The sequence below is a fragment of the Lepus europaeus genome, chromosome 17 (assembly GCF_033115175.1).
Source record: "Lepus europaeus isolate LE1 chromosome 17, mLepTim1.pri, whole genome shotgun sequence".
Classification (NCBI taxonomy): Eukaryota; Metazoa; Chordata; class Mammalia; order Lagomorpha; family Leporidae; genus Lepus; species Lepus europaeus.
Genome location: NC_084843.1, coordinates 57,755,365 through 57,781,990, shown reverse-complemented (window position 1 = coordinate 57,781,990; position 26,626 = coordinate 57,755,365). Strand labels below are relative to the sequence as shown.

At 39.4% G+C, this 26,626-nt stretch overlaps 1 protein-coding gene across 3 annotated transcripts in view; it reads left to right on the top strand.

Annotated features, from left to right (window-relative positions):
- The first annotated feature begins 777 nt into the window (after window positions 1-777).
- Window positions 778-26,626, top strand: part of HERC4 (HECT and RLD domain containing E3 ubiquitin protein ligase 4) — a 166,547-nt gene continuing 140,698 nt past the window's right edge. Inside the window, exons 1-3 of one of the 3 annotated variants that reach the window (XM_062214036.1) lie at window positions 778-1,067; window positions 2,288-2,318; window positions 2,752-3,055. In XM_062214036.1, the coding sequence (XP_062070020.1) occupies window positions 2,830-3,055 (226 nt within the window). In that variant the 5' untranslated portion in view covers window positions 778-1,067; window positions 2,288-2,318; window positions 2,752-2,829. Of the gene's footprint in view, window positions 1,068-2,287; window positions 2,319-2,751; window positions 3,056-7,389; window positions 7,521-26,626 lie in introns of those variants that run through there. The other 2 variants (XM_062214037.1, XM_062214038.1) reach the window with 2 other exon arrangements.

Genomic DNA, 26,626 nt, shown 5'->3' with positions numbered 1-26,626 from the left:
AGGTTCTCAGCAGGAGCTTTTCAGTCACCGTTCTCACAAGGTCTAACAGAAAACCTCAAAAGTGCCCAGCTTCAAGTTCTCTTGTTTTTAAAGAGATTATGTTAAAACTGGCCTGTGAGATCCGGACTCCGTCTCTGTGAAGGAGGCACCCGAGTCCTATTTGTTACCTAATTTTCTCTAATTTAGGGAGGCTCTGCAGTTAAGCTTATCTTCCAGGAGAGTGCAGAAAGTGATGGGAGGCAACAATGCATCAGCGACGCAAACTGCGGCTGATATTTAATGCGCGTAGTTTCAACCACTGCTATCACTACATCTTGCATACTCAGACTTCCAGCTGAAGTTAAAGAGCAAAATAAGCCATCAGTTGTCTCTAGATCCGTATTTGTCAGTTCCACCTGTACTTGAAAATCGCCCCTGGAAAAGGCAGAATAAAATACAACGACTAAACCTACGAGCAGAAAGCCAACCAAAACAAAAACCGAAGAGATTTGCTTCATTAAAAGGCACAGGCGTTGCTAAAACCACGTTAACTCACGCCTTCTTGGCTCGTCTTCGCAAGCCACCACTACGCACAGCAGCACACTGCGCAAGCGCAGGGTCGACGCGGGCCCCCCCCCTCCGGGGGGGAGGATTCCCGCGCAGGCGCGCGGGGCGGGAAGTAGCTGGGTTCGCGCGCGTGCTCCGCGACTCACTTCCGGCCGCCCCTCCCCACCCCCACCCCCGCCTGGCCACCTCCCCCTCTCCCTTCTCCCCTGCCTCTTTCCCTAACTCTCTCCACCCCTCGCGCTCTCCGCCCAGCTCGCCTCCAGTCCTTCCCCGCCCTCTCCATCCGGGTCGCTGACTGCTGTCTCCGGACTGGACAGCGGTGGCGGCCGCTTTCCTCTGAGGAACCCGGTAAAGTTTCACGCGAGCCGGGGAGGGGAGCAGCGGCACCGACGCCGGAGGAGCCTTGCGGGCCGCCTCCACTGGCTTGAAGGAGGAGGGTTCCAGAAGCTGAAAGCCTGCTCCGGCAGCCGCGCCGCCTCGTCCCGCAGCCGCCCTGGGCATTTTCTCCCCCGAGGGCCCGGGTGAGTCGTCGCCCCGGTGGGGTTCGGGGGTGTGTGTGTGTGTGACGGCGTCAGGGAGGGGCCGGCGGAGCTGGCGGACGAGGCCGGCCTGGCGCTGGGCGCTTGCCGGGGGCGAGGGCACGCTCGGGGCTCCCTGGCCCCGGGGCTGGAATGTGGCACCTCCCCGGTGAAGGGCCTCCCTCGGGCTTGAGGCCGCGGGGTGCCCAGCCTCGGCCGCGGGCCTCTGCGGCGGCTGCGAGCCGGCAGCTGCGGGCGTCGGCTGGGCTGTCCGCGAGGTTGGGTGTGTGTGGACGATTTCTCTTCCCCCGTCCCCGGGAACTGGGTCTGGGAGCGCGTTCCGGGAAAGCTGGGACGAAGCCGCTTCTCATTCCCTACCTGTTGCTGGCGAGAGGAAGGCTTTCTAGTACCCCTTCTGACTTTTTTTTTTTTTAAGAGGCTGGTGGAGCCTCGCCCGTAGAATTAGGGAGTATTTTTTCCTGTTTTGTCTGTCTTAAAAAAAAAAAAAGACAATGCAGAACTCTCGGGAACAGTCGAGTTCTGATGCCCCTAAAGCATGAAATCCAACGTGTGAATGGATGAGTCGTGGAATGGGGCATCTTTGGCGCTTGCTAGTAGGAAAATTGGGTTTTGAACTTCGCAGGTTTTGCGTGAGGAATGTGGGTGATTACAACAGGAGTAAAGCTGACGTTCAGTAATGGTGTTGTTTAATAATGCGAAGCATTTAAAAATCTGTGTAGTTTTATTTAGATGAAGTGGACTCGTTGATTGTTATCCGTGTCTTTACAGTCGAAGAAATATTCAGTCTATGTACTGGAAAGTTCTACGGATTTCGCCAACAAACTATCAGTGTCCCAGCCTCCATTCCTATTCTTGAAAAATCAGCAGTGCTGGGTTATTTAGAATTTTCTTCCCCAATATTTCAGTCACAGTTGCCACTCGTGACGTTGAATTTGGAGAAGAATCTTGATGTCTAAATAGCATATTTTTCTCCTTTATGATAGTGCATATCGATTTAGTTTTAAAATTAAATTTGTGATGAGGTTGCAGTGTTAGTACTTTGATTTTTAAAATACAATTTTTGGAGGCGATTTCTTCTAATTGTGACTTGAAAAGAAAAATCCTGGTTTTCTCTGCGTACAGCCTATTGGTATGAATAATTGGAAGCCATTTAAATTGTGGGAAATTAAAAAATTCAATTACTGGTTTTATTTCTGTTACAGGTAAGAACTTCAGTTTTCTGTTGATGTGGAGGTAGGTATTAGAGGGTTTAATTACGCTGTGACTTTTGGGGGATTGCAGGATGATGTGTCTGCTGTTGGCTCAATTTTTCATCGTTTCCTTCATTTTTAAGTAGTGGAAAGGTGTCTTTCTGCTTCCATTGAGATTACTTAAAAAAATTTCATCCAGACACTATTTCCATTAGTTTAGTCTGCCACCATATAACAAAAAGTCATAACTAATGTTTTTAACTTTTGCAAAAAATTGTAGAGTGATTTATTTTTCTTAGATATTTCGATGTGATACATTACAAAATAAAACTGGCTTTTACAAATGAATGCTACTTATATAGCACATTGTAAAATTATTTAATGGTTACAGTGATTACTGTAGTCTAACACATGAAAAAGTAATTAAGTATCACATATACATTGAAGTCATATTAAGTTTTTTCCTGTCTTCTCAGACTTAGGGTACCTCCAACTTCCCAGTGTTTCAGAAGGAAGTTTTTCATTGAAACTGGAAGACCAAAATAATTGCAAGAATGTTGTGCTGGGGAAATGCATCCTTCGGACAGCTAGGTTTGGGTGGAATTGATGAAGAAATTGTATTAGAGCCCAGAAAAAGTGACTTTTTTATAAATAAAAAGGTCCGAGATGTAGGATGTGGACTCAGACACACCGTATTTGTTTTGGATGATGGGACGGTGTACACATGTGGATGTAATGATCTGGGACAACTGGGTCATGAGAAATCCAGAAAGAAACCAGGTAGGTTGAGAAATTTTGTATTTGCTGTATCTAGTAATTATATCATTTTAGGTTTTAAGTGACATTTGATGGTAGTTGTAAATCTGTATTCTTTATGAAGCTCTAAAAAGCAAAGTAGAAGTTAAATTTGTCCTTTGTGTATCCATGCTTCTAAGTACTTTATTTAGTGGTTGTTTTTTTGCTTCTATTATCTCTTTATTGTGTTATGACGTAAAACGCTAAGAGAAAACCAGCTTGCCATGTGTAGATTTTCTTTAGCACAAAGGCACAGAATATATAGTAAATAAGTTCAGCCACCTTGGACGGATTTTAAATGTATAATTTACTGTGATGTTTCTGTATATGACAAAAAAAACTAAGAGGAAATCTTTCTGCATTCACATATTTGCCTAAAATATAACTTAATACTTACATTTGTTATATCGTATTTTAAATATATAATTTTCTATGGATTAGTTGGAGATAACCTTTTATTCCCTTAATCTACTTTTAAGTAGTGGCACTGGCTATTAAATGTTTTGTGAACATGATGTATCCTAATTTTTGTAGTAACCATATACGTTAAACTTAAAAAATTTTGCAGTGAAATAATTCTGACAGATTTGGTCATGTTTCATGTTCTGTTTTTTCACTTTGTATTTTAAAATGAAATATTGCCACATTTAAGAATATCATTGCTATATGAATTTTGCTTTGTTATGATAACCAAAAGTGTCTTTAAGGTTGTAAAGTCACATGAGACTGCAGCTGTATTGAGTTTTTTTAATTTTGACAATAACAGCACTTAAGTATTTTCTTTGGCAGTTTATCGGTTCATTATTTGAGTGGTTTCTATCGTTAGTCTACTTTTGAGAGATTAATGTGGGTACAAAATATTCAGACATTAAACTGTTTCATCTTTGATACCATCTCACCACGATGCCAAACACTCTTTTCCGACTTCCAAATACTATATAGTTTTCATCTTCTCTTTGCAGTTAGGGCTTACTCTCTTTTTTCTGCCTTAATTTGTAATTCAGTTTTGTTGGATTAATGATATTGATGCTTAATACAGTAGGTTTGATTATTGCAGAACTCAAGGTAAATTGTAGCTTTTCTGCCTCACTAAGAATATTTTATGAACTCTTGGATTTTCAAAATCTCAGGCATTGAGGTAATCAGATTGTAGAAATGAATGGTAATTTGCTAATTGACATTGGCTTGTTATCTTTGGTTTAGAGGCAGGTGGGCCCTCTACTGTTTTTGCTTAGCTTGGGATGCTGTTTCAAGTTGAAATTTTAGTGCCTGGAACAGCTTCTAACTCTTGTATATGAAATTTTGAGGAAACTTAACTAGCCAGAAATGGTTTTTTCATGGTCATGTTGACATGATGATTGCAGTGTGATATCTATACATCCTGTTGATTCATCCTGGAAGCATTATTTGGTAGTATAAAGTTGGGAGGCTGGGTTTTCTTATGATCCTTTTCTGTGAGTGCCTCAGTGTTGTCCAGGAGCACACAGTCTGTGAACTAGAAAAATTAAAATTGAACTTTGTCTTTTGAAAGTTGAGAGCTTGGGTTGGGACTTAAGGTGTACATAAATGAAACAACTGGAGATAACTGAAATATGAGGTGATATGCTATATACTTTGAGACTAGGGAATTTAAATGAAACGGCATGTCATTGTGGGACAGAATTAAAGTAAGATTTCTGGGAGAAAAATGAAGGCTTAAGTTTAATCATGTAGATGATCACATAAATAGTCACAAAGTAAGTTTGGAGCTAGAATTGCTTAGTTTATGTAGGAAAATCCTGATCCTGAGAAAAGCTTTTATTACAAGTCCCAGTTCAGTGATACAGTGAAGTGTTTCTAGATAGTTTCATAGATAGGAGAAAGAAGTTCAAGAAGAGGTAGTTGCTCTGGTAGAGTCTTACCTCTTTTAACCTCAGTCTTGATTGAAGTTATTTGATAAATTTTAATATTTAAACTAAAATTATTTGTATTTGGAATAATTACATAATGATTAAATATGCCCCTTCCCCAGAACTTTTTTAGATTTGTGAGTTTGCAGCCTAGATTAAAAGATAAGGAGTTGCTGGATCTTAATTGGTTTTAAAGTCTCGGTAATTGAGTGAGTATAATAGGACAATGTAATAAACATAGTTCACTTCATAGGAACTTTAAACTTAGGAGGAGGAACAAAGAATTTTATTTTTACATGGACTGACTTTGTAAACTAGTATTCTGTAACTAATAAAAAGTAGAAGGAGGTAGCCTTATCTATACACTTTTTTTTAATCAACCATAGTTTTGGTATAAAGCTGCCTCTCTTTAAAGTTTATATTCATTTTATTTGAAAGGCAGAGACAGGATAGATCTTCCGTCCACTGATTAACTCCCCAAATGACTGCGATAGCCAAACTGAAGCCAGGAACCTGGAACCCCATCCATGGGTCTCCCATGGTACACATTAACAGGAAATTGGATGGGAAGTGGAGTAGTCAAGACTTGAATCAGGCACTCTGATACAAGATGCAGGTGTCTTAAATGGCATTCTGACTCCTGTGCCAAAAACCCATCATGACAATTTATTGTTGAGAGTCGTGATAACTTACTGGATCACTTGGCCTAACAGTGCAGTTAAATAGATTTGACCTGCAGCCCAGTTGGGAGAGTGTTTCTATCCTGGATATTTTAAAAACCACCTAGAAAGGTTTAACTGACCTCCTTTTTTACAACTAGAGTACAAACTATGTCCATGTTTATCTCCTGTCTTGTATAAGTATGCTCCTTGTTTCGCACTATCAGCTCTTGTGAATTATTTCCAGAGGAGGGGAATGTCTATTTGACTTTAATGTGTTTTTTCTTCATAAGAACTTTTAAAGTAGTTTTGAAAGTTAGTGTCTAAATTTCTTAATTCATAAAGTAAATATATTCTTCAATATGCTAGAACAATCCATTTAAATGAGTTATTAGTTTTGTTTTTTATAATTTGTTGCAAATACATTACTGAAGTTTAAGATAATCTGTAGGAAGTGTACTTTAACAAGATAATCTACTCACTGTCCAATCATATATGTAATTTGGTGAACATCATCCTAAATATATGTTTTGCACATTCATTTCCACTTGTTTCATGTTAGAAATGGTACTAAACTATTTTATGACCATAATTTGTACACTTCTGCTAAAAAGAAGTTTCAATATCTTTATGTGGTTTATAAAATTCTTTCAAATAAAGTATTTTATTTAATCCTCATAATGGTCTTGTATAGAAGCTAGGACAGATGTTATGGTCCTCATTTTACAGATGAGGAAATTGTAGTTAAGAGATTTAGAAATTCGCAAGGTTGCTAGGTTAGCACACATTAAAAGACTGTTCTAAATCCTGTAGTTGTTTTTTTTTTTTTCTTTATTGCACAAAGCTTTTTCCCTGCTGTGATTAGAAGATAGAATATTTGTTCACCTAGGAGGAAAGTAGTTTCCATCAGTATTTTAATGTAATTCTGAGGATTTAAAAAATTACTATTTTATAACTAAGGTTTTAAGACACCATTTTTATTACCTTCCTCCTTTTGCATAAACTCAAAGGAAAGTCATTTTAAGAACTATGTAAGAAGATTGAGTGTTCTGTTTTCAGTATGTTATAGCAACACAGACTAAAAAATCAGATATGAACAGTTATTGGATGGCAGACTAACTTGAATAGCAAAGTCAGCGATTGGTAAAGTTTTCAATAGTGTGATAGAAGTTACTGTAGTTTATGTTTACCTATTTTATAGAAGATACAAAGGTGATGAGCATTGATTCCATGGTTCCTGCATCCCAAAATGGTAATTTCTACCATAGGGTCTGTCCAATAAAAATGTTTGGTTTCCATAGCACTAATTGTTTGTTTGCCTTTCTTACTCTTCTGACCTATTCTTTCTGTTCATAAAATGTAATCTATAAATGAACTGCTCCTTAAAAATGCAGTTGAAATTAGCAAAACAATGTAGGAAAAAATTTATAAATATGGTAAATAAAATTCACTTAAGAGTGAATGAAAAACAGTGGAAAACATTGAATTATCCCACTTATTTCTTATTGAACCCAAGCATATAAGATAAACAAAGTTATGTTTTATAACTCTTAATTTTCCTGATACCTTCTAAGGAAGAGAAAGATGTGGACGATATGAAGACTTGAAAAGTGTAATTACTTGGGTCAGGCCTGGAGACTTACTTTGGACTCTTTTCTTAGAGTAAGGTTAGTGCCCAACAATCACAGTGTCAAGGATAAGGGGAAAATCATAATGCAAACAGATGACTACTGCTAGAGAGATGTATAATGATACTTTACTTTGTGTAGGACCCTACATCTGAGGAATTTCAAGAGCATTACACAATAACTCATGGTTCCTTTCAAAATGCTTGTGACACAATTTGCAAGAATTATCCTCATCTTAGGGGATAAATTTACGGAGAAATGGCAGCACAAGTTGGTAAGTAAATTGTCAAAACAGCAGGTGACTGGTGAACAGCTATAAATTAAATCTGAAAGTTTTAAGTCTACCAGTCTCTACCTTATGTGCTTATGTTTAAAATTATTTGTTTGAGGCAGCTCAAGTACTTATACATAGATTGCTTGCTTGCCATTTTATTTGATGGCCTATTAAAATAATTTTTACTGAGGTAATTTCATTGTGATACTTTATTATAATCCTTTGGGGTACAAAGAGTATTTAAACTAATGAACCAAAACTGTTGTATCACTCAGTCTTTTCTCATTTCTCTGAATATATCATACTTTTATCTGTTTGTTGTCTTACCTGCTATACCAAGATACTATCCAAGGTCAGTAGTAATTGGCATACAGGATTGACTCAGTGGCTAACATTGAAAGTTGTATTATTTAAGTTCTGGCAAGTCTGTAAGGTAGATGCATTCATCTCTCTATGGGGTGCCTCCATGTGGTGGTTGATGTGTTCCCACAGGGAAGATGGTTATACCAGTAGATGCTTAATTTGAGCAGTCTAAGAAATGGAGGCTGCTTTAAAGGATTTGGAGCCAGTGATTTTTCTCGTTGTGTTTGGTATGTTAGTATTTTAACATTATTGGAAATTTGCCACATGTTTTCCTTAAAAAAACCAGGAGTATTGTAGATTTTAGTTTTAAGGTTTGGGCGGTTAACAAGGATTCTTGTTGGAGATAGCAGCTTAGGTGGTCTAGTTCCATAGCATCTCCTTAGTATGGATTCTTTGGGTTTCTTTTCCTCCCTTTGTCATGTAAATTTAGCATCATTGTTAAAGCTGGTTACTCATAAACTGCATGTATTTTAAAAATTGCTTTGAAGAAATAAAAGACTATGAAGTGTATCTGGTACCTGGAATTCAAATCAAAGTGTAATAGAGAATATGTACTCTCATATCACAAGGTTTTCTTTGGACTAGTATTGTGTCAGAAAAATGGGTAGCATTAGTGAATAAACTATATTCTTGGGCCCTTAGTTATCTCTTTTCTTCTGCTTTCTGGATTTTTTTTCCTTATGCAAATGGAGTTAAAAGGACAGGAATTATTTTAAAGTCTTAATGAATTGTGATAGTTATGTGCAAGAAAAACTAGTGCTTTGTGTAATCATACAAAAATCTGTTGTACTTATTTTTGTTAGAAGGGAAATATCTTGTGGCTTGTTCTTTTTTAAACCTTAGCATTTTATTTACTTGGATATATTCTTTTGTCTTCATTTTTAGTGTTGCAGAATTTTAGTTTAGCTTTTCTTGGTTGCAAAGGGAACATTCTGTAATCCTTTAATTTTCTGATTACTTCTTTATTAACATCTAAATTTAGCTTCATTTTATTTCTTTGCTAGGCGTCATACTATTCTGAATTATTTTCAGCTTTTCATAATTTTTCTAGTTATAAAAGTATTACACGTTCTCAATAGAAAATTGTAAAATAGGGGAATGCAAAAATCAACTATAATGCCATCATAAATAGGTAAATACTATTTTTAAAGATTTATTTTATTTTACTTGAAAGAGTTACACAGAGAGAGAAGGAGAGACAGAGAGACAGAGAGAGAGAGAGAGAGATCGATCTTCTATTCGCTGGTTCACTCCCCAGTTGGCCACAATGGCCGGAGCTGTGAGGATCTGGAGCCAGGAGCCAGGAGCTTCTTCCAGTGCGCCCATATGGGTGTAGGGGCCCAAGGACTTAGACCATCTCCTACTGCTTTCCCAGGCCATAGCACAGAAGTGGAGCAGCCGAGACTAGAACCAGCGACCATATGGGATGTTGGCACTGCAGGCAGTGGCTTAACCTGCTAAGCTACAGCACCGACCCTGATAAATACTATTATATATAATACAGTACATACTATTGTCCATTTGGGACCTTTTCTATACTTATGGATGTTTCTGATATAGGCTGGGAATATGTTCCATTGTCTCAGCTTTTCTTTTTTGTCCAGTAATACCTGAACAATAATTTAGTAAATATTTTACCATGTTTTAAAGTACTGTTCAGGGATAGTGTAAGTGATAATTTTAACATTTTCATCATTTAGATATGCTAAAATTTAAGTATTCTGCCTTTTGGAATTTTTTTCCAATTATTATTTTTTTAAGATTTATATTTTATTTATTTGAAAGGCAGAGTTACGGGGAGAGGTAGATTCAGAGAGGTCTTCCTTCTGGTTCACTCCCCAAATGGCTACAATGACTAGGGCTGGATGAGGGTGCTGCAGGCTGAGGCTTTAACCTGCTGTGCCACAGCGTTGGCCTCTCCAGATTTTGTTAGGAGTAACGCTACCATGAACATATATCAGTCTGGTCTTTATTTTCATTTCTGTTTATTTAGGAAAACTTTAATTTTAGCAAATCTACAAGGAATGGAAACAGAATTTAATTTATGTTTAAAATTGTATCTCAGTTGTGTCTTTTACAGAGTTGATATGCTTAAGATTGGTAAATGAAACTTTAAAAATTTATTGATTTGACAAGCTTTTGAGTACAATGTAATAAATATTTAAAGATCTAGTGAGGAAGATTGCAGATGCATATATAGTAGACATGCATATATATGCTAAGTGTTACAAGATGCATAAATGAGAGCGCTGTGTAAAGATGGCTAGTATAATCATTTGGGATGATGGGACTGTAGGTGAGTTTCTGTAAGAGATAGGTAGCAGGTAAAGCCATCACCTGCAGTGCCAGCATCCCATATGGGCGCCGGTTCAAATGGAAAGATAAATAGTATTTCAAAGAGGAAAGAGTGAAGAGTGTTTTATAGGTAAAGCGGCTCAAGTGATGTTGTGCAAGTTTGGTACCTATTAAGGTAATGGTAGTACAGTTAGCTGAAATATTGGAGAATAGCTAGCAGAAAGGTTAGGAAGGTAAAAGTAAGGTCAGATTATATATTTAGTCAAGTAGCTTGAGTTTAATTTGTTGAATATCCACTGATAGTAATGGGAATTACGGGTTTTATAAATAAAGGATTGAGGGGCCGGTGCTGTGGCATACTAGGCTAAGCCTCTTCTTGCAGTGCCAGCATCCCCTGTGGGCACTGGTTCGTGTCCCAGCTGTTCTCTCCTGATCCAGCTCTCTGCTTATGGCCTGGGAAAGCAGTGGAAGATGGCCCAAGTCCTTGGGCCTCTGCACCCATGTGTCACCTGGAAGAAGCTCCTGATTCCTGGCTTTAGCCTCGCCTAGCTCTGGCCATTGTGGCCATTTGGGAAGTGAACTATTGGATGGACGAACTTTCTGTCTCTTCCTCTCTCTGTAGCTCTACTACTCAAATAAATACATATATATTTTTTAAAGGATTGGAAAAGAATTTGGAGGAGAAGAAATTAGGATGTTATGGTAGTCCTTTAGAACCAGAAAGGAGCAGGTAGGTCAGAGAAAGAATGGACAAGCTTGTTAAACAGATGGAAGTGAAATTTTATATGTAAAAGAAAGGGCCAGGTGGAGTAATCATTAATAGAAATAGGAAATCCAGGAATAGAAAGAATGTTAACTCTTGGTCTTCTGTGTATAAAGTTAATCGAAAATGGATCTTAGTGGAGAGGGAGGAGGGGAAGGGTGGGGGATTGGGAGGGCTGGTTATGTGGGAAGAATCACTGTATTTTTATTTTTTAAAGATTTATTTATTTGTTTTTTTTCTTCTCTTTGTTTTTAAATATTTATTTATTTGAAAGAGTTATACAGAGAGAGGGGAAGCAGAGAGAGAGAGAGAAGTCTTACCCGATAGTTCACTCCCCAGTTGGCCACAATGGCTGGAGCTGCACCGATCTGAAGCTGGGAGCCAGGAGCTTTTTCTAGGTCTCCCACACGGGGTGCAGGGGCCCAAGGACTTGGGCCATCTTCTACTGCTTTCCCAGGCCATAGCAGAGAGCTGGATTAGAAGTGGAGCAGCTGAGTCTCGAACTGGTGTCATATGGGATGCCAGCGCTTCAGGCCAGGGCATTAAACCGCTGCACCACAGCGTTGGCCCCTATTTATTTATTTGAAAGTCAATTACACAGAGAGAGGGAAGGCAAAGAGAGAGAAAAAGGTCTTCCATCCGCTGGTTCACTCACCAGTTGGCCACAATGGCGAGAGCTGCACTGATGTGAAGCTGGGAGCTTCTTCCAGGTCTCCCATGCGGGTGCAGGGGCCCAAGGACTCGGGCCATCCTCTACTGCTTTCCCAGGCCATAGAAAGCTGGGTCGGAAGTGGAGCAGCTGAGACTCGAACTGGCGCCCATATGGGATGCTGGCACTGCAGGTGATGGCTTTACCCGCTATGTCATAGCGCTGGCCTGGAATCACTGTGTTCTTAAAGTTGTACTTAAGAATCGTATGAACTTTGTATTCCTTAAATAAAAGGTTTCTTTGGGGGGAAGAAAAAAAAAAAAGAAAGAATGTTAACCCCTTTTTGTTTTAGGAGGAAAGAGGAAAGATTTTGGTGAGGTAAATTTGTTTAACATTTTTAAGCCATATTCAGAAAAGCGATAGGAAGCTTTGTGCTGTAATTAGGGAGAAAGATTATTGCTAAATGCATTAAAGTTTTTTAAAATAAAGATTTATTTATTTATTTGAAGGGCAGAGCGACGGGGTGGCTGTGGGAATTGAGGATCTGCCATCCATTTGTTCACTCTCAAATGGCTCCAGCAGTCAGGTCTGGACCAAACCAAAGTCAGGCCAAAACCCAGAACCAAGAACCCAATTGTTGTCTTCCATGTGGGTTTAAGGGCTCAATACTTGGCCATTATCTTCACAGGCACATTAATAGGAAGCTGAATCAGAAGCTGATTATCTATGGCTTGAACTGGCACTGTGAAACAGGATACTGGTGTTATAAGCTGTTTCTTACCTCATTACACTAGTTTTGTCTTCCAGCATGAATTTTTTAATTTCCAGTTTTGTTTTATCTTTACTTCAAAATAGGCTAACGCTCCAACTGTAAATTTCTCTCTGATTTCAACCTATCAAGTAATTAATAATCTACTAGTAATATTCAGTTTTGTGCTTTTGGGAGATTAAAGTATTTGCTGATACAATAACTGAATTTAAGGTAATAAAGTGATTGCCTACTCTGCCTCCTCTGTTTTGTAAACTTAAGTTCTATATATATGAATAAAATGCAAACATCTGTTTGCCAGGTACCATCTGATAACTTGCTCATTTGAATTTCCTTATTATTTGAGATGCAGAGAGAGAGTGGTGCAGAGAGCAAGCTGCCATCTGCTGGTTTGCTCCTCAAAGGCCTGCAATGGCTGAAGCTGAGCAGGGTGAATCCAGGAGCCAGGAACTCAGTACAGGTCTCATGATAGGATCTGTATTAGCAGGAAGCTGGGATTGAGGGTAGAGCTGGGATTTGAACCCAGGTACTCTGATGTGTGTGACACAGGCATCTTTTAACTACTAGGCCAAAGGTACATCCCTGAAGTTTATTGATAGGTTTATTTATTTATTCTTACTTAGCTGACACAAACCCATTAGTTAATTTTTATGTTGGATTTCATCACTTTCTTTCAGATCTTATTGGAAACAAAGCTTTTGAGTCACAAGATGCATTGACATAGATTCAAGTTTTTGTTTTTTTTTTTTTTTTTTTTAATATTTATTTGTTTGAAAGGCAGAGGGAGAGAGAGGTCTTCCATCCACTAGTTCATTCCCCAGATGACTACAATGGCCGTAGCTGTGCTGATCTGAAGCCAGGAGCCTGGAACAGCTTCTGGGTTTCTCACGCGGGTACAGGGGTCTAAGGACTTGAACCATCTTCTATTGCTTTCCCAGACCATAGCAGAGAGCTAGACTGGAAGTGGAGCAGCCAGGACTCGAACTGTCACCCATATGGGATGCTGGCGTCATAGGTGGCAGCTTAATCCTCTATACTATGACACCGACCCCTTTATTTTAATTTTTTTAAATTTTTAAAAATTTTTAAAATTTATTTATTTGACAGGTAGAGTTACAGACAGTGAGAAAGAGAGACAGAGAGAAAGGTCTTCCTTCCATTGGTTCACCCCCCAAATGTCCTCTACTGCCGGAACTATGCCGATCTGAAGCCAGGAGCCAGGTGCCTCTTCCTGGTGTCCCATGTGGGTGCAGGTGCTCAAGGACTTGGGCCATCCTCCACTGCCTTCCCAGGCCACAGCAGAGAGCTGGACTGGAAGAGGAGCAACCAGGACTAGAACCTGGCGCCCATATGGGATGCCGGCGCCATAGGCGTAGGATTAACCAAGTGAGCCACGGTGCCAGCCCCTATTTTAATTTTTAAACATTAGTAGTAAAAATGGACTCAGAAATGGATATATAAAGCCAATAAAACAGAATGTAGAGCTCAGAGACCCAAATCATCTTAAATGTACTGAAGATTAAGCTGGAGACTATTCAATGAAAGAGAATACAGTGTTGAATTAATAGCTTGTTCTTGTATGTATGTGGATAAATTCATATGAATCAAATGTCTAAATGTCATGACTACAGTGAAAATACTTGACGAAAAGATGGACAAATTTGTTCATTTGGGAGTCAAGAGAGCCCTTCAGACTAAAATGTGAACTGTTTACAAGTAAAAATTTTCTAGGCAGAAATCACTGAACAAAGTTAAAAAGGCCAATTTGGGCTGGTGCCGCGGCTCACTTGGCTAATCCTCCGCCTGCGGCGCCAGCACCTGGGGTTCTAGTCCTGGTTGGGGTGGCGGATTCTGTCCCAGTTGCTCCTTTTCCAGTCCAGCTCCCTGCTGTGGCCCAGGAAGGTAGTGGAGAATGGCCCAAGTCCTTAGGCCCTGCACCCGCATGGGAGACCAGGAGAAGCACCTTGCTCCTGGCTTCGGATTGGCTCAGCGTGCCGGCTGTAGCAGCCATTTGGGGTGAACCAACGGAAAAGGAAGACCTTTCTGTCTCTCTCTCACTGTCTTAACTCTGCCTGTCAAAAAAAAACAAAACAAAACAAAAAAAAAAAAAGCAAGCCAATTTGTGACTCATTACAGTAAAGTTACTAATCTTCCCCATATAAAGCAATCCTAGAAATTTATGAAATAAAGAGAAATATGCTAGTGGTAAAATCGGTCTTTCACAGAAAAATGCAAATGGTTCTTAAATATGTGCTGTTCATTCTCATATTAAGAGAAAAGTGGTACTATGTTGTCATGAGGTTATTAAAAAAAACTTCCTAAAATATTGTATGGGCAGTCTGTCAGTAAACAAGTATTCATATGTTTTTGGATTGATAAAAATTTATAAACCCCTAGGGAGTATAATTTACTAACATCTATCAGAATTACAAATACATAGGGGCTGGTGATGTGGTATAATAGGTTAAGCCTCACCTGGGGTGCCAGCATCCCATATGGGTACTGGTTCAAGTTCCAGCTGCTTTGTTTCTGATGCAGCTTTCTGCTAGGGGCCTGGGAAAGCAGTGGAAGATGGTTCAGGTGCTATTGTAGCCATTTGAGGAATGAACCAGTGGATGGAAGACCTCTCTCTGTCTCTCCCTCTGTAATTCTGCTTCTCAAATAAATAAATCTTAGCAAAAGAATTACAGGTACATATATTTTAGTTCTAGAAATCCCATTTGAAGGAAATTATCCGATAGCCGTATTTGTACAGGCATAGAATGGCATGTATTTGCACATAGCACAACATGGTTTGTGCTATGATGGCAAAACATTAAAAACAACCCTAATGTCTGTTGGGAACTGTTAAAATTATGGTTCATACGTTCAGTGGTATTTAGCTGTGAAAAGAATTTCATTATGGGCTGATAAGAGAAGATTTCTGTTACACATTAAGTGAAAAGAACAATATTGTGTAGAAAACTATTTGAGTTAAAAAGGGAAAATAATTATGTTTACCTACAGATAAATTTTAAAAAACCTTAGAAAGATATATGCAACTACTACTGTTAATTATTCTTGGGACAAAAGTGGGAAGAGAAGGGATAAGAATTGGACTGATGAAAGACATGAATGATAACTTTGCATAATTTTTTGGAACAATTTAAATACATTATCTATTAGATTATTTTTAAAGGGTTGGTTCTGGAATTAGAGTGCTTAGATACAAATTGTGGCTGTCTTGCTTATTAGGTGTATTGTCTTGGCCACTTTGCTTAGTCCTTGTGTGCTTACATGTTCTTTTCTTTAAAATTAGGATATTTATTCCTAACTCCTAGGGTAGTTGTAAGGATTAAATGAGATAACACATGAAGTGAAGTAAGAAGAACAAACAGTGCTTAGCATCTGGTGAGTATTCACTAAGTGTTTAAAAGAAAAAGCTTTTAATGTTAGAAAGAATTTACATTTAGATCTACCTTACACCTATGTGGTTATTCATGGAAACTCAGCTGTTTGCATATTTGATTCCAGATAGACAATACCTACTTTTTTTTTCAGTCTTTTTTTTTTTTTTAAGATTCTTTTATTTATTTCAAAGGCAAAGTGACAGAGAGTGAGCTGATTTATTCCCTAAATGGTCATGGTGGCCAGGGCTGGGTCAGATCAAAGCCAGGAACCAGGAGTTCTCCCCTGTGGGTAGCAGGGGCCCAAGCGCTTGGGCCATCTTCTGCTGTTTTCTCAGGTGCATTAGCAGAAAATTGGATGGGAAGTGGAGTTGCCGGAACTGGAATTGGTGCCCATATGGGATGCTAACATCACTGGTGACTTCTTTACCTATTAAACCACAACGCCAGCTCCCCTACTTTTTTCATTTATAGCTAAAGCTCAGTTCATTTATTCAACAAACAAGTTTCTGTCTTCCTGCCATCTCCCTGACTAGGTGTGCAAGTACTAATTTGCTTTTACTCTTCAGTTACTTTCTTGGAGTTCTTACCCAAATACTGTGCCAAAATTTAAATAAAAAAGTTTGTGATGCTTAGAAGTAATGCTCTATTGGAGGAAGATATAAAATGAACATGATTCATATATGTTTAGATTTACAAGAGTTAGTGATACAAGAAAAGAATAAAAAATGCATTTCTTGTGGAAGCATATATAAGATGGAAGTGAGATTGGTCATTGATTTTAAAAAGGTTACTTAATGATGAATAATTATCAGGGATAATTTATATACTGATATTTTGAGGAACATGGAAAATGGAGTAAATGTTACTTACTCACACTTTTAAACCCTGCCCTGCCTCTCCTAAAATGATGAACTTACTTGAGATAAAATTAATGCATTTGATTATACCTTTCTACTCTTACTTACATTCACTATTGTTTTCACACCATTATGAGTAAATTTTTAGCATGGTTTGTAAATATGTTAATAAACTGTGTATCTAGTATTGATACTGTGCTTGACTATGGGAGAAATTTATGTATCAAGAAAAGGGGCCTGCCTTGTGGTGCAATGGGCTCAGTTGCTGCCTGCAATGCTGGCATCCCATGTGAACATCAGTTTGAGTCCTGGCTACTCCATATCTTATCCAGTTCCTTGCTAATTGCCTGGGAAAGCAGTGGATGATGGCTCAAGACTTTGGACCTCTGTAACCACACAGGAGACCTGGATGGAGTTTCAGGCTCCAGGCTATGACCCGGCTCAGCCCCAACTGTTGAAGCCATTCGGGGGGGTGATCCATTATACAGAAGATCTCTCTGTCTCTACCTCTCTCTCTCTCTGACTTTGCCTTTTGAATATATAAAAATAAGTCTTTAAAAAAAAATCAAGACAGACAAATATTTATATGTCTGAAATGATACAGCTGATAAATTGTGGAAAACAAAAAAGAAACATTGAAAATGGAAACCATTGTGGTGTAGGTTAGCCTGTTTCTGCCTCTATGAAACAAATTGCAAATACAGTTTCTCAGCATTGTTAATACATTTTGAACCCACTTAGATTCACACCTTAGGTTCACTTTTGGATCTGTTTTCTTAACTGTAGCACCAACACTGACTGACTTGCCAAATTTTATTGATTGTTTTCTCAGTAACTCTGCTATTTTGTGGTTCCATTTCCTTTCAAATGGTTGTATGACCTTGAGCTAATTATTTTAAACTGGGGCTCTCCTGTCTCCTCCTGAAACACTTTTTTCTAGTTGAATTATGAGAACTGTGGCAATAGTGGTCTAACTGAACTCCCTGCTTCAGTCTGTCCTTAATGAAATCTGTGTTAATCTTTCTAAGGCATATTTCTCTTTTGTCTTGAAATTTGCCCAAAGTACCATTATCTACGTTACATCTGGTCAGTCTTCAAAGAACTCAAGTCATACATTTTGTGTACTACTAACCACAGTCCCCAACATTCAACAAATTAATAAATCGTATTGCTGTCTTTCTGTTAAAATTCTCTTACATAATGTGTTGGTTTGTGGCAGGTAAGAACCTTGTTTATCTTTATTGCTTCATTCCTCTTCAAATCAGTTTATTTCAGCAATTCTGAGACATCCAAAAAGTACTTTTTTAAAAAGAAAAAGTGTTGAAAGCTGTGTTTATAAAGTTACAAGAACATTTTGAAAATAAATTATTAAAAAACATCTTTGTTATATTTCTTTATTAGCAGAAGGACAACAGTTTAGTAGGGAAATGTTTATAGTTTGGTGCCTTTGAAGTAGGGATTATATATCTGCCTTGTGGTGTTACAAAGATTAAATATGAATAACTAAAGTGCTTAATAGCATAGTGCCAGGTACAAAATAAACTATTTTTTGTGTTAACTGATTGCTTATAAATGGGATGCATAAAAGGCTGTAAACTTTGCAACCATATGCATTTTAAAGACTTTCTTAATCTACTTAGTTAATATTGCCATATACACATTATTGTATTGTTTATTGACAACTATGACATGTAAGTTAGTTTACCTTAAATTTAGATTTTTTAAAAGGGGATCATTAACATTTTTTTTACTATGGTTTTTTGCTATTCCAAATTCAGTTGGCAGTTATTGGTAATCATTTCAGATAATAACATTTTCATTTACCTTTTTGTGTTTTAGATTTATTTGTTTCTCTAATTCTGTTTATTTTATAATATAAAGGATCTTCAGAAGGGTCATGGAAAATGTGTATTTGAGAAAGTTGTGAATGGAGGTGAACATGGTGTAGTGGTTAAGTGATTGCTCGGGATGCCTGCCTCCCATATCGGAGGACCTGGGTTTCAGTCCTGGTTACGCCCTCGATTCTAGATGCACGAACTGTGAGAGGCAGCAGGCAGTGGCTCAAATTGTTGGATCTCTGCCACCTACTTGAGACACTTGGTTTGAGTTCCCAGCTCTTGGTTCAACCGTACCCAGCCACAGCTGTTGCGGACATTTGGGGAATGAACCAGTGGATAGAAGAGTTCTTTTTATCTTGCCTCTATTTCTCTGCTTTTCAAATAAATAAAATACTAAAAAAATTTTAAGAAAGGAAAAGAGATGAATTTATGCAATTTTTTGCATGAAAAACATTTTTTCATTTTCTGTGAATTTTTTGGAGTCATCATAATTTTTTTAGAAAACTTTTATTTAATATAAATTTCAAAAGTACAATTTAGGATTATAGCGGTTTTTCCCCCCATAACCTCCCTGCTACCCGCAAACCATCCCATCTCTTACTCCCTCTCCCATCCCATTCTTCATTAAGATTCATTTTAAATTATCTTTTTATACGGAAGATCAACTTAGTATATTCTACGTAAAGATTTCAACAGATTGCACCTATACAGACACACAAAGTATAAAGTACTGTTTGAATACTAGTTTTACTGTTAATTTGCATAGTACAACACATTAAGAACAGAGATCCTACATGGGGAATAAGTGCACAGTGACTCCTGTTGTTGATTTAACAATTGACACTCTCATTTATGACTTCAGTGATTACCTGAGGCTCTTGTCATGAGCTGCCAAGGCTATGGAAGCTTCTTTTTTGAGAGAGAGAGAGAAAGGTCTTCCTATCTGTTGATCCACCCCCCAAATGGCTGCTACGGCCGGTGCGCTGCACCGATCCTAAGCCAGGAGCCAGGTGCTTCCTCCTCTCTCATGCCGGTACAGGGCCCAAGCACTTGGGCCATCCTCCATTGCCTTCCTGGGCCACAGCAGAGAGCTGGACTGGAAGAGGGCAATTGGGACAGAATCCAGCGCCCCGACCAGGACTAGAACCCCGGGTGCCAGCACCACAGGTGGAGGATTAGCCAAGTGAGCCGCGGCGCTGGCCTATGGAAGCCTCTTGAGTTCACAAACTCTGACCTTATTTAGACAAGGTCATAATCAAAATGGAAGTTCTCTCCTTCCTTCAGAGAAAAGTATCTCCTTTGATGGGCCGTTTCTTTCCACCAGGATCTCACTCACAGAGGTCTTTCATTTAGGTCATTTTTTTTTTTTTTCTTGTTTTTTGCCACAGTGTCTTGGCTTTTCATGAGTGAGAAACTCTCATGGGCTGCTTTTTAGCCAGATCCGAATGCCTTAAGGGCTGATTCTGATTTTGGGCATTTGCCATTCTGAGTCTGCTGTGTATCCCTCTTGCCGTGTTGGGTCATTCTCTCCTTTTTAATTCTGTCAATTATTATTTGTAGACACTGGTCTTATTTATGTGATCCCTTTGACACTTAACCCTATCTTTTGATCAGTGATGAACTTAAACTGATCACTTTAACTAGTAAGATGGCATTGGTACCTGCCAATTTAATGGGATTTGGAGTCCCATGGCACGTTGCTAGCTCTACCATTAGAGTCCTAGTGAGTGTGTGTCAAACTGTATGTTTCCTCCCTCTCTTATTCCCACTCTTACTTTTTACAGGCATCAATTTTCAGTTAAATTTAACACCTAAGAATAATTGTGTGTTAATTAAAGAGTTCAACCAATGGTATTAGATAGAAAAAGAAAATACTGAAACGAATAAAATAGTTAGCTGATCCTTGACGTCAGGATAAGGGCTGATTAAGTCATTGTTTCTCGTAGTGTCAGTTTCACTTCTACAGGTTTCCTCTTAGCTGCTCAGTTAGTTGTCACAGATCAGGGAGAACATATGATATTTATCCATTTGTACTGGCTTATTTCACTCAGCATGATGTTTTCCAGATTCCTCCATTTTGTTGCAAATGACCGGATTTCATTTTTTTTTTTTTACCGCTATGTAGTATTATATACATATAATTTATAATAATAATTTTATGCATAATAGAGATCCTTTAAAAATATCAAAAAATTTTACTTTGTATAATAATTTCATTCCTTTTCAGTAATGGAATTCTTTCTTGGGGGGGAGATTTATTTATTTGAGAGGTAGAGTTACAGACAGATGGAGAGAGAGAGAGGTGAACCAGCGGGTTCACTCCCGAAATTTCTGCAATAACTAGAGCTGGGCTGAAGGCAGGAGCCAGGAGCTTCTTGCAGGTGTCCCACGTAGGTGCAGCTGCTTTCCCTGGCACATTAGCAGGGAGCTGGATTATAAGTGAAATAACCAGGACTTGAACTGGTACCCATATGAGATGGCTGTACCGCAGGTGGAGACTTAACCTGCTATGCCACAAAACTGGCCCCCAGTAATGGAATTTTCTGTCTCAAGTAAAATAAACTGGTTATTAATTTTCTGTGTCAAATGTTAGCAATATGATTATTTACAGAAGAAAAGTATCTATTGGTGCTGTGCACTAATCCCCAATGATTAATGTCCTCATCTTAAAAAAGTTAGAATCATAAAATGCCTCAGCTGCACATTCAGTTGTTTAATTAAAACAGAAAAAAGGAAGAATGTGTAGATGAGCATTGTTGACAGTTTATTAGTTATTTTTCAGTCTTAACTGCATAGATATTTGGGCTGATTGTGACTTTTTTTTTAAGATTTATTTATTTATTTGAGAGGTGGCGTTATAGATGGAGGGAGAGACAGAAAGGTCTTGCATCTGCTGGTTCACTCCGCAAATGGCTGAAAATGCTGGAGCTGAGCTGATCTGAAGCCAGGAGCCAGGAACATCTTCTAGGTCTCCCACATGGTGCAGGGCCCAAGAAACTGGACCATCTGAAGCTGTTCTCCCAGTACATGGCAGAGTGCTGGATTGGAAGAAGAGCAGCCAGGACACAAACTGGCACCCATATGGGATGCCACGCCGCAGGTGGTGGCTAAGCCCATGGCGCCTCACTGCTGGCCATGACATACTTTTTAGTAGAATATAGAGTTTAGCAGGACCTTTTAAATTTCATAATATGGTATCTTGTAAAGCTGAAATTTTATTCATCGATTTTAAGTGTATTTTTTTTTTAAATTTTTTTATTTTTGACAGGCAGAGTGGACAGTGAGAGAGAGAGACAGAGAGAAAGGTCTTCCTTTTGCCGTTGGTTCACCCTCCAATGGCCGCCGCGGCTGGTGCGCTGCGGCCGGCGCACCGCGCTGATCTGATGGCAGGAGGCAGGTGCCTATCCTGGTCTCCCATGGGGTGCAGGGCCCAAGCACTTGAGCCATCCTCCACTGCACTCCCTGGCCACAGCAGAGAGCTGGCCTGGAAGAGGGGCAGCCGGGACAGAACCGGCGCCCCGACCGGGACTAGAACCTGGTGTGCCGGCGCCGCAAGGCGGAGGATTAGCCTAGTGAGCTGCGGCGCCGGCCGATTTTAAGTGTATTTTACGTTGATGTAGTTTTTAGTTGCTTGGATATTAAAAGCATTTATTTTTAAATATTGATTTATATGTTTGAGAGTTACAGAGAGGCAGAGAGATATGTCTTCCATCTGCTGGTTCACTCCCCAAATGGCCACATGGCCAGAGCTGGGCTGATGCGAAGCCAGGAGCTTCTTCTGGGTCTCTCACGACGGTGCAGGGGCCCAAGCACTTGGGCCATCCTTGACTGTTTTCCTGGCCATAGCAGAGGGCAGGATCAGAAGTGGAGCACCCATATGGGATTCTGGCACTGAGGTGGCGGCTTTACCCATTGCGCCACAGTGCCGGCCTTGTCTAGTTGCTTTTGATAGTACTCTAGTACTGTGTTGAAAAGAAGTGGTGAGAGTGGGCATCCCTGCCTTGAAATGGATCTTAGTGAAAACGCTTTTCAGTTCTTATTGCTTATGATGTTTGTGGTTGGTTTTCATAAATGGCCTTTAGATGATGAACTTTGATTCTATATTTTATACAAAAACTGTAACCTTTTTTTTTAGTCTATTTACTTAGATGGAGGCAGTGATTAGGGTGGGTTCCCATTTGCTGGTTCACTCTTCTGATGCCCATAATGGCCAGGGAGTCCAAGCTGGAGACAGAAATTGAATACAGGTCTTCATGAGCAATCAGCATTGCCTCCCATGATCTGTATTATTAGGAAGCTGGAACAAGGAGCTGGACCTGGGAGTAGAACCCAGGAAACTCCTGTGTAGGATACGGGCCTCATAACTGGTAATTCATTTGTTAGGTTTTTTGTTTATTATTGTTTATTATTTATTTGAAAGGCAGAGTTACAGAGAGGGAAGGAGAGATAGATATTTCTTCCTTCTGCTGATTGACTTCCCAGATGGCTGCATTGGCCTGCTAGGACCTTTTAACCTCCAATTCAGTTTCCCTACATGGGTGGCAGGGGCCTAAGCAATTGGGCTGTCATTCATTGCTTTACCCCAGATACAATAGCAGGGAGCTGGATGGGAAGTGGAGCAACCAGGACTTGATACTGGTGTTTTAGGTGGTGACTTAACCTTCTGCACAACACTGGTGTCATCTCCCCCAATATGTTTTTTCCCCCTCAGTATGTTTTGATGTACTGTTCCTCTTGTCATTTGTCTCAAACTTTAAAAAATGTTTTACTATCATTTTATTTGAAAGGCAGAGAGAGAAACACATGGAGCAGGGGGTGAGTAGAGAGAGATACCTTTTTTCATCTGCTGGTTCACTCTCTGCTTGAAATAGCCAGAACTGTGCCAGGCAGAAGCCAAGACTGAATCTGGGTCTTTTATGTGGGTGACAGGGAACCAAGTACTTGAGGCAACATCACTGCTTCACAGGATCCATATTGCAGGATTTCAACCAGGCACTCTAAACATGGGATGCAGGCATCCCAAGTGGTATCCTGACTGCTATGTCAAATGCCTGTCCTTGTCTCAAGTTGATTTCTTTGACACATTCATTTGTTGTTGTGAAAGCATATTTAGCTTATACACTTGAAAAGTTAGCAGATAAAACTATTTCGGTGCAAAAAGTTGAAATCTATGCATATTTTTCATAATGTATATTTTTCATTAACTTAATTTTTTGGTGTGTGTGGGAAACTCACATTCATTCTCTCTCTCTCTCTCACATACCATCAAACACACACAATGTGTGCTGCTATCTTTTGATTCATTCCCCAAATGCCCACAGAGGCCTGGGCTAGGCTGGGCTGAAGCCAGGAGCTGAAAATTCAGTCTAGGTTTCCTGGGTAGCAAGAACCCAGCTACTTACCACCTACTGTCTCCAAAGGTCTGGATTAGGAGGAGACTGGAATTGTGATCTGTAACTGGGTATCAAACCCAAGTACCCTGATGTGGGATGTGGGGATCCTAAAGGGTGACTTCATAATGAGGCCAAGTGCCCACTCCACCCTCCCATGTGAACTTTTTAATGAAAAACTATGAATAGACTTCTAATTTTTTTAATAGCAAAGTAACCTTGTCTTTTAATTATATTTTTCTATGAACTTTTTGAAATGCCCTTGTATTTGTGAATTTTTCGATTCCTACTCTTACTGATTTCTAGTTTCATACTGATGTGGCAGGAAACAATACTAGATACATGGTTTCAGTCGTTTTGAATTTGCTAAGGCTTATTTTGTGGCCTAATTTACTGTCTGTCCAGGAGAATGTGCCATTTGCACTTGGAAAGAATGTATGTTCTGCTGCTGAATGAATATATCTGTTAGGTCTGATTAGTCTAAAATGCAGTGCAAGTCCAATTTCTTTAATTTTCTGTTTGAGCTATCCTTTGTCGATAGAGGAATATTGAAGCCTCCCCCCCCCCAGTGTTATGTATTATTGTTTATTCTTTCATGTCCATCAATATTTGCTTAATATATTTAGGTGCTCTGATGTAGGGTGCATACAGTTGTTGTATCTGTCTCTTGTAACAGTTTTTCACTTGAGTGTATATTATTTAGGTATGCATAGAGCCAGCTTGCTTACTTTTGATTACTATTTGCCTGGACCTTTTTTCCCCTGTCCTTTCACTTTCAGCCTATGTGTGTCTTGAAAGCTAAAATGAGTCTCTGTGGGCAGCATATATAGTTGGATCTTCTTTTTTCCAAATCTTTCATCTAGCCACTCTTTGTCTTTTCAGTGGCGAGTTTAGTCCATTTATATTGAAGTTATTACTGGGTAAGGACATACTCCTGCCATTTTGTGAATTGTTTTCTGGTTATGTAGATCCTTTCTTTGTTCTTTGTTTACCTTTGATGTGATGATTTTCTGAAGTGCTAGGCTTTTATTCTTTTTCTCATTTGTATATCAGCTATAGTTTTATGCTTTGTACATACCATGTGGCTAACAAAAGATCTTATAGATTATTCTAAGCTGAATATGGCTTATTGCTTATAATAGTTTGTTAAAACATGTATATAATAGCTTGTAGGCTAAGTAGTACGAGATTAAAAATCAAAATGGTCAAAAATAACTACAGTGGAGGAGGTGTTGTGGCATGGCTGTTAAGTCACCACTTGGAAAACCCACCACCCTATTAGCTGATGTTGTGGCACAGAGGGTTAAGCTGCTGTTTGCTGTTGATGTTCTGACTACTCTACTTCTGATTTAGCTCTCTGCTGATTCACCTGGAAAAAACAGATAGGGCCAAAGTATTTGGGTCCCTGCCACCCGCATGGAACACCTGGATGGAGCGCTGGGTTTCTGGCTTTCGTTTGGTCTGGCCCACAGCCATTGACGTCATTTGGGGAATCAACCAGTGATTGGGAGATCTGTCTTTTTCTCTGTCACTCTTCCTTTCAAATAATAAATAAATAAATCTTTAAAAAATTCTTTAAAGAAATGTTTCAGGATCTTGATCTTTGTTGAAGTGTCCTGTCAGCAGCTGTGTGCTGCTGTCAATAGCTGATACAATTGCAATAGTCTTGGCACCTAAGAAAATTTGCACGGCTTTAATTTTTCAGGCAGAATTACGGAAGCTGAACCAGTAGAGGTGTGGTGTTGCCTCTTGTTTCTGCTCTTAATCATTGATCCTCTTAATTTTTTAAAATATTTATTTATTTATTTGAAATTCAGAGTTAGACGGAAAACGTGAGGCAGAGAGAGCTCTTCCATCCGCTGGTTCACTCCCCAATTGGCTGCAATGGCTGGAGCTGTGTCGAACTGAAGCCAGGAGCCAGGAGCTTATTCTACATCTCCATGTGGGTGAAGGGGGCTAAGGACTTGGGCCATCTACTATTGCTTTCCTAGGCCATATCAGAGAGCTGGATCGAAGTGGAGCAGCCGAGACTAGAACCGGCACCTGTATGAGATGCCAACACCACAGGCAGCAGCTTTACCTGCTGTTCCACAGCAACAGCCCCTAATTTTTTTCAACATTAATTTTTTCCTTGCTAGTTGATGTGCCACTTTGGGCTTCATATCATTATCTTGTTCCTTTTTAAAATGAGTTAACCTTTTTTTTTTTTCTTAAAAGATTTAATTATTTGAAAGGCAGAGTTACAGGGAAAGAGAGAGGAGAGACAGATATTCCGTCTGTTGGTTCACCTCCCAAGTGGCTGCAACAGCCGGAGCTGGTTCAGGCTGAAGCAAGGAGCCAGGAGCTTCTTCATTTCTCCCACACTAGTATAGGGGCCCAAGCGCTTAGGCCATCTTCTGCTGCTTTCCCAGGCATGTTAGCAGGGAGCTGGATCAGAAGTGGAGCAGTCAGGAATTGAAACAGCACCTATGTGGGATGTCAGCACTGCAGGCTGCAGCTTTATCCTCTATGCCACAGCACCAGCCCCTGAGTTAGCTATTTGTAATCGGCTGATTTCTTTGGGGCATTGTCCCCATAAGCTGTTTTGGAGCATGATAATTCCACCTTTTTCCATTCAGGGTTCACCGTAAGTTTGATGTTTGTTCTTCAATTTTAGCAGAATTCATGTTGCTTAGAAAGGGGTTCTTTTCAAATTGATGTCTTGTCTTAGTGCCTCAGACCAGATCCTGTTCAGACATGAACATGTGAATTGTTACACATAGTTAGCATGAGTTTACGTTAGTGCAAAAATTT